We start from the raw sequence: 8,724 nt of genomic DNA on the forward strand, positions 1-8,724 counted from the left end.
GGCTTTCTGTAGCCAAAAAAAAAAAGAAAAAAAACCAAACAAAACAGAACTTTCTTTAAGACCCAGAAACAAGAGAAGGGTATGTGGTATGTCCAAGGTGGTGGTGTCTCATTGGTCTTTGCATTGTTTCTCCAGGGCATGACAGCATGATCAGAGAGCATTAAACGTTAACTGTGTAAACCTCACTTCCCTATCCTTGAGATTTGCTGAGTGAAATGTGGTGCCCTTTAGTAAATGCTCCCTATTCCCACTGAAATGATAGGGCCTTCCACTGCCTGTAGTACACATGTTGCTTTTAACTTCTGAGTAACTCACTCATGGCTTCTATTACACGCTCTACATCTTTCACAGTACTTTTTGTCTCAGATATATCTTTTGTTATGTAACAAAGCAGGTAAGCATGATGCTTACAGCAAACACCTCTCCTTTGAGAGGGAGCATCATACCTAAATTGTATCTAATTAAAGGTTTGTGTCTTTTCACTCTTGATTGACTCTACAGATGACTGGAGGATTTTCTTCAGATTTTCTAAAGACAAGCACACGCAGTGTTAAACTGGGGAGTATTTCAGTACTGGAGATACAGGTTTAGTGTGAAAGGGGCATCTCAGTTTTACTATGGCATCACTACAAGGTTTCTGCAATGCACTGGAAGATATTAATGAAGAAAAAACTCTATTAGTTAGCAGGTGCTGAGATGATGCTGAAAATTTCTTGTTCCCCTCAAATGCAGAGATTTGAATACAGCTAGACTAATTGCTGAACTGATGGACAACAGCACTAATCTTTTTTGTTTTCCTTGAGCTTCCATGTGCAGACGAGTTTGTTTTCACAGATTAAGCAAATTCAGGGTGTGAATGATTGTTGTTAATGGAGGCTGCCAACCTTTATTTCTTGAGATTCATGGTAAGCAAGTGCTGTGAAACTTTCCAACCCCAAGGGTTTCCTTTACTCTCAGCACACATATTTTCTCTATTTGTTTCTCTTCCTCTGATATATTACATTCTACAAAATTATATTTCAAGGTAATTAATCTGTTTTCAGATCATTACACAAGCATTGCACTGGGATAGTTTGTTTTGGGTCTTTTTAAAAGTAATTTTTATCTAGAAGACCTTTAATTTCTTAGTGTTGCACCTTCACCAGTTATAAATCAAATGTTTGCTGAGCCTCATGAGACTATGCAGTTTTGCAGCAGGTAGCAATGACATCTCCTCCCACCCTCAACACACTCAGAAAGCCTGCACTCTCCTCTCCACCACTGGTTATATGGAAATTTTATCAAAAGAGTGTGGGATCAGAAAGACTGGCCAAACTTTGGAGAAAAATAACTATACAACCCACAAGCAGAGGTAACTCACAAGAGTTGATGCCTTGGTACTGTGCTGACACTAACCACACCAGAAACTCATGTAGGGGCCATACACTGTGACATAAGTCATAACAGTGAGACAACACCTACTCCCATGCAAAAGATGAGTCATTGTCAGCCTGCAGTAAACTATGTCCTCAAGGATACGTGAAAGTCAGATCTACAGATACCTTAGGTAGGTATGAATTTCATACGTTTGAGCTGTGCATGTGGAATCATGGACTTGAACTAGAGCTTAGGATTCAGACTGTCAGTTTACTACTGGCACTGAAAACCTCGTTGCCCAGCCAGCCATGTGTAAATGAACACTTTTTACTTCCATATCTGGGAAGTCACTTTACTAGCCATTCAGCAAAGCTGGTACGCAGAGAAGATGGCTAAGATGTTTCACACAGATGTTTCCTATAGTTCCTGTCCACTGCCTGTCACTGTTAAGAACAACAAGCACAGACCCTTTCCTGGTGTACTTTTTTGAAATGGACAAAGCACTTCAGGGAAAAAGAACCCTTCCTGGGGCAACACCTCACTATTCATTTTGCTGGCCAAGTGGTGGGACTTTTGGTAGTAGAAATGCAGAAAATAGCTCATGAAGGACACAGCTTGTGATACCTGTAAGCAATACAAATACAGTACTGACCAGAGTCTCATGAGGTCTTCCTCAATTCCTTAGCAGCTTTGCTAAATGTGATGGATGAACCTCAGGAGCCTCAGATAAGATAATTGACATGGCTCCATAGACTTGGCCATCCAAACTACAAATCATTATCTAATGCCCCGTGCGTCTTCTATCAGGGCTGTTCTGCGAGGTCATGTAGCTTCTCCAGGACTTTATTTGCAGTAAGCAGTTGGAGCAGCACTGAATGTTTGGAGCCCACTGCCATGCCAATAGCAACCAGCCACTGAAACTCCCAGACAGCCTGAGAGCCACTGCTGGGGATAAGGTACCTGAAAGCTTAGTCAGAAACAGTTGTGTCTGAGGAATGGAGATAAACCAGAAGTTTCAACTCACTCATTTGAAACAAGTGGTAGTTTGAAAATTAGAGGGATGAAGACAATGCTGAGAATAAAACTGAGTTTTCTCTTTCTACCTTGTCAAGCCAGCAATGAGTGTTGCTGAAAATCAACATTCAATCTTCCTTTAGGGACACATTCTTTCAAATCATTGCCAGCTGCCTCTCCTCTTTTTCCTCTCCCCTATCTTTTCTCTTTCCTATGCTTCATGATGACTTTATAGCACTCTTGGTACCTAAAATTATTTCTCTTTTTAATTACATTAAGAAGAGTCATTTAGAGACAGAAGCGACACAAACAGAAATGACCTTTACTTACTGTGCTAAACTTTCCTGGGTACTTACAGAGATGTTGATTATTTTGTCGAACAGGAACACCTGTGGCCCAACGAAATCAAACGCAAAGTACTGTGGGAAATGAAAACAGCTGATCAGAATCATCCTTGTTGTGGCATCCAATGCTCTCAGGAGAAGTAGGGCAGGATGTGGTAGAGAGGGCAGGTGACAAGATGGACAGAGCTTGAGAAGAGAAAGAGCAAACAGAGCTAAACCCAAGGGAGCTATTGCTGGTGCTTGGATCAACTTGAAAATCAACCAACTCCTGGACAGACATCCCTGCTCAGGCACACAGGGGCTATAAACTTCATCCCTTTTTGAGCTACCAAGTGGTGGAGGTTACCCAGAGCCATTGAAGAAAGTACCCTCTTCAAGAGAAAGCACCTACCTCATTGTAAAAAGGGGCATTTGTGCCTTCCTTTACTGTCGTTTGCTTCTTCTCCTCACCTATCTCGATGATCACCACAGGGTCAATGTTCTCACCCACCAGCTGTCTGGCTTCAATGATGGTGATGGCGATCTGCGAGGCACAAGGACACAACACACACACCTGGGCTCAGGCCCAGCCTGCCTGGGGATTTCGCAGGCCCATAAGTGCCCTCATCCCCTGCTCACCTGGTAGTTCTGGGATTTCATCTCCTCTCCATGAATTCTGGTCACCAGCTTCGCCCTGATTAAATGACAAAACAGGTCATCAGGCATCTGTAGGCAAGAGATGGTATTTGAACACACGTTGGAAAGATTTCTTGTCACTAAATCAGCAGGAAGTTTTGTTGTGAACTGTTAGGCTTGATTTCATCAACAGAGACCATCCCTGTCTTTCTCATATGCTTGGTAGTAGAGAAATGTTTTGCATCGCATAGAGCAGTGCAGCTACCAGCCATGCCTGGGAGTGATTTCATTTGTTGATGCCATCAGACCTAACTCCATTCCTTCCCTGTATGGAAAACATAAAAACACAAGCTCTCGGCTATAGAGATTGCTGTCCTAGGGCACTGGCAAGGATGGGAAAGTTATTTTTGGGGAAATTTGGCAAGGTAGGCCAAGAAGCACCTTTTTCTCTTTGGGCTTAAGGATTCAAAGACATCAGACAGTGCATCACTCTTCATTAGGTCTTCCTCTCCCTCTTCTTGTCTTTTGAGAGTGTCATGGTGAAGATTCGCACTTTCATCATGATCACCTGGTGAAGAAAACAATCAAGAAAGTAAAACCCACCTCTGATTTCTACTAGCAAAAAGGTACCTTGGAGCAGAGGTGTGAATTCATCAACAGGAAGGGAATATATTATTTATTTGGATATCATAATTAGAGATACAGTGGTGGATTGTATTGAGCTGCATTGGTTACAGCAGCAGCTCCCCTCCTCTTCAAAATCATATACCGTATAAATTGTGGCTGTAGTTGCTCTCTTCACCCCATGAGCACCCATAGCAGGCACATGCACACTAGTCACATCTGACTGCTCCATCTCGCTTGCTAGAAAGACAGTGGGACAGATTGTTGCCAGTTTTTTCATGCATTACTTTGCAGCAGGGAATCTGCCACCCGTGATTTGTCATAAGAGTTTGACATACTTCAGTTCCTTCCAAGTGACCAAAGTGGGCCCTAGCTTAGAAAACATTTTTCACCTTTGCAGATATGATGGACTAGGAGTTCAACGGCAGAAAAAGAGAGCTGAAGAGCATGATTCATGGTATCTCTTGTAGAAAGTTATAGTTAGGTGAGACAAACTGCATCCAGAAACGCTTATTTTTCTTCCTGACTATAAAGAAAATCTCAGCAACTGGCTCAGATATACATGTCTACATTTTGCCAGAGAAGCCCTTCCCACACTGCTCTGCTTTGTCCTCCTGGTCTGACAGAAGTCCCGCCCCCAACTCTGCCCCTTGCTAAGCATGTCTGTGTTCAACACCTGCCTTGGGAAGGGAGACATGAGTTTTAGGTGAAAGCTTAAAATTTTGGTGCCTGTAGTCCATTCCAATAATTAAATTTATAAGCAAGAAACATTCAGTGACCCCGGATGCAAATTATTTACAGTTTAGAAACTGTCGGGTGGTACTTGCAACAGTAAAACTGACTTGTTCAGCAATACCAAGGGGCTTAGGTGACTTTTTGAATGACCTTGCACCAAACAAAAGGAAACACATCAAAGTGCATTTTCTGCAATTACTTTACAGCACTGTGCTCCCACTACAAACGTAGACAAAGGCTTTTAATAGTGTTTCCTTGTCTCTTTGCAAAGGTATGGTCATTTGAACAGTGTTTAGAAACTGCAAAAGACCATCTGTTGTACAGCAAAACCCACTTGGATAGCTCTCATCAGATCTGAATGTTCCTTTTTCAGCTGGTTTCCACAAGCTCCTACTCCAAGGCAAATGACTAGAGAGCTGCAGGCACAGCTTTTGCTTGTGTTACAAGGCAGGAGCCAGCTTCACGAAGGTTCCTCTACTAGCAATTTCATCTAACGTATACGCTCAATGATCGCCCCTCTGGCTCTTGTCCAGCCTTTCTAGAACACAGGGAGGGTGAACTTTTCCCTGTATCCATGTAGGCAGAGCCTGATTTTCAGTCCTTGAGGCAAAAAACATCTGTGACATAGTTTTGTATCTGTAGCACTAAGTCTCCATTACTACCCTCCATATCCTATTTACTCTAGAGCGTGCTGTTTGATTATGGGCTTGTAGTAGTCTGTGTTGTTTGCCCTGAGGCTAAAGCAGATAGAACTTCCCCCTAGTTGGGGGACACACGTGTCAGTGTGATGCCCTCCTTGGACCACTTTTTGTGAGTGCCATATTAGTTCTGATAAGATGTAAACTCTTTGCAACACTTTTTTCCCTTTTCAGCTCCATGTTCCTGACATCTTAATATCCTTTTTTCTCCTCACTAACCACAGGTATGTTGTTCATAACCTACCAGCAGGATGGATCCAGTGACAGAAAATGCAAATTCAGTGAGTGATGATGTTCCCCTACTGCACACTTCTCCAATAGATCTCCTAAACCCAAATCTCAGATCCAAAGGAGAACGGATGGTTGTTGCGTCTTCGCTAGTTCAGACCCTTCAGAAACAAAGACACTAATGAAATAGATGAAGCTGCAGCATAAGGATCCAAATCTCTCCAGTGATTCAAACACAATTATTTGAATTAAGCAGAGACCTGAATGCTCACATGGAAGGATGAAGAAAACTACAGTATAGTGTATCTTACAGAGCATGGTATATTTCATGGACTGTAAGATAAATAAACACCAATATATTTGAAACTGATAAAATGTTTAGTTGGTTTTAGTTTTCTGTGCTCAAAAAGCCCAAGCACTCTGCTGTAAGGACTAGAGAAGAATGTTTAAAACAGTAGCACCCTTTAGCTAAACATTTATGGCACAAAATATGTATTCCTGTTTCTGCCCAACAGTGAGTCAAGACACACGTGGCTGGTTTATTACTACACTGTAATTCAAGTGCTGCACTAAAGACATAGTATTCCATGTTTTTAAATTCCATGAAATTTGAGGGACAAGACTGCAAAATAAAACTACAGAAAGTAAAGACTTTTTAATGGCTGAACTGTAGGTTTTGGTAAATGAGAGGACTGTGGTGATAGGAGAAGAATGACAGTGGTGGGAGGTGCAGGGGAATGTATCCTTAGCCTGTTAACCAATGGTGTATTAAGGGAAAGAAATAAGAGACTCCATATATCTTATGGATGTATCCACATCTGCCAAAAATTAAAAAAAAAATATTAAGAATAAAAAATAAAAGAACTGCTGAATATTTAAGAGGTTAATTGCTACTAAGTAAAGCTCCCAGCTCTACCAAGACAGCCCATACATCCATCAGAGACTACCAAGGCTGTGTTCATATGGTTCCTAGAAGAAGCAGATCTCCTGGAGGAATTACATACCTGTAATGAATTATCATCATCGTAGATATCATAGAATGGCCTAGGCTGGAAGGGACCTTAGAGATCATCTAGTCCAACCTCCCTGTCATGGGCTCCCGCCACCTCTCAACTAGACCAGGCAACACATGGGGACCGAGTGGGAATCAAACCTGCGACCTCAGTGTTGTCATTGTTGCCAGCACCGCTGCTCAAACCACTGAGCTAACCAGCCCCCTATCTATCTCCAGTGTAGAAAAAAAAACTTTCACAAATACATCGTCTCTCTATGGTAAGAGTCTGGCTGACAGTTTTGTTTTACTCTACCAGATACAGCAGTCTGAACTCACAGAAACTGAAGGTGGACTTAATGAAACAGTTAATATGAAAACAGTTAGCTCTCTGTTTACTTGGTAGGGATAAGGAGTTTACTCCCTGTTTTATCATTACTAGACACTAAGACATAATTCAAATTAGTTCACAAGAAATTAGATGTAATGTAATCCCCTGTGTGCTCTTTGCAGTTCCAACATTGATTTATGAGGCCTTACCCAGTGCATCTTTGTTTGCAATAGTTAACCCTTTCTCGCCTTTTTTCTTCTTCTTCAGCTTCATGCCAGCAAACAGCCCCCTTCTGAAAAAGTAAAGAAAAGCAATGAGTGTAATATCTTCAAGCCCTTTTCTAAGCTGGTCTCTGATTTAATTCAAGGAGCTGCTAAGAGGGAGTATTGACTTCCAAGCAAGACCATTATATTCTAGTTTTCCTTCTACTGAAAGTCAAGAAGAGAAAGCTCAGGTCTTATGCTTCATCTAATTTTGTCTATTTTTAAAATTTGACCACATACAGGCAAATGTACTGAGAGAAAAGCTAAAACTTCTCCTCAGACCAACACAGCAAGAAGCAAAGAAATGAAATCTAAGTTTCCAATCTACTGCCTTCCCACGCATGTAATTCCTATGCCTGTGACAAGACCAAAGACAAAAGCTTCTCACAAATTACAGTTTCCAGAGTAAAAGCAGTTTTCTAGTGAATCAAAGCAAACATAAAAGCATTTGTGTAAACCTCCTTGGTGAGGACAACCACTGTATCAGAGGCACCCACACCACAACAGCTTTTGCCATTTATTTAGTCACTTCTCACTCCTTTCCAGCAACAAAGTCATGAACAAGACTGGACAAGGGTTTCTCCTCATGCTTTAGCCCAATGTCATTTCCAGTTACTACTGCACGGGGTTTTCCTGTCTCCCACTTCTTCCCATACTGGATTAGAGAATTGATCAGACTTAAACCAAATCAACTCAATTAAAGCTCATTGAGGTGATTTTTCAGACCGAGCCTGGCTAAAGTGCCTCTATAGCCTCATTAGGACATCATTACTCCTCATGTTCAACTCAGTTTGTGCCAGTCACAGACACATGTGAAGGAGGTGTACTTATGGAGTGAGACACAGGTGGGAAAGCATAGTTCTGGTCTGGTTGCCACCACAGATGAAATGAATCAAGACATTCAGCAAAGACCCACGGTGCAGTCCTCCTTCTTAAGAAACTCATGACCAAGTTCTCTGTGGCTCTGAAGCAGGAGGTGGCACAGCTGCTGGGCTAAATTAAAGCACCTCTCCCAGGAACAGTGGAGGTCCAGGTTGGCTGTTCACAGTTTTGTGCTGATTCTCCTTTCCCTATTTTACTCTTTCTTTGGTCCTTCAGCTCTTCAGTGAATAGAGAAAGTAGAGAGAAGGTATAGTTGCGTTTTGTAGAGTTGATTTTTAAAGAAGGAGTGAAGCAAAATATCTCTACAAAATACCAATTCCTCCTTCTTGGTTGCCAGCCAGGTTCATCCCACCAAACTCTTCTTTTTGCCCCATGCTGGGGTCCAGGAACACCAGTCCTTAAGTAGACACTGACATTTTGCATAGAATCATAGAGTCATAGAAATGCTTAGGTTGGAAAGATTGTTAAGACCGTCAAGTCCAACTCTTAACCTAACACTGCCAAGTTCACCACTAAAACATGTCCCTACACATTTTTTAAATACCTCCAGGGATGGTGACTCAACTACTCCCCTGGGCAGCCTGTCCCAATGTTTGACAATGCTTTACATGAAGAAATTTTTCCTAATACCCAATCTAAACCT

The 8,724-nt window shown here is 41.9% G+C and overlaps 1 protein-coding gene across 1 annotated transcript in view; it reads right to left on the reverse strand.

Annotated features, from left to right (window-relative positions):
* LOC104269588 (fer-1-like protein 6) overlaps window positions 1-7,854 on the reverse strand; it is a gene marked incomplete at its 5' end in the record, with an annotated part of 61,913 nt that extends 54,059 nt beyond the window's left edge. Inside the window, 6 exon segments of the mRNA XM_009870036.1 lie at window positions 2,727-2,789; window positions 3,106-3,237; window positions 3,333-3,387; window positions 3,771-3,897; window positions 7,146-7,228; window positions 7,736-7,854. Coding sequence (XP_009868338.1) covers window positions 2,727-2,789; window positions 3,106-3,237; window positions 3,333-3,387; window positions 3,771-3,897; window positions 7,146-7,228; window positions 7,736-7,854 — 579 coding nt within the window.
* Window positions 7,855-8,724: the final 870 nt, after the last annotated feature.

This window comes from Apaloderma vittatum, unplaced genomic scaffold (genome assembly GCF_000703405.1).
Source record: "Apaloderma vittatum isolate BGI_N311 unplaced genomic scaffold, ASM70340v1 scaffold12290, whole genome shotgun sequence".
Taxonomy (NCBI): domain Eukaryota; kingdom Metazoa; phylum Chordata; class Aves; order Trogoniformes; family Trogonidae; genus Apaloderma; species Apaloderma vittatum.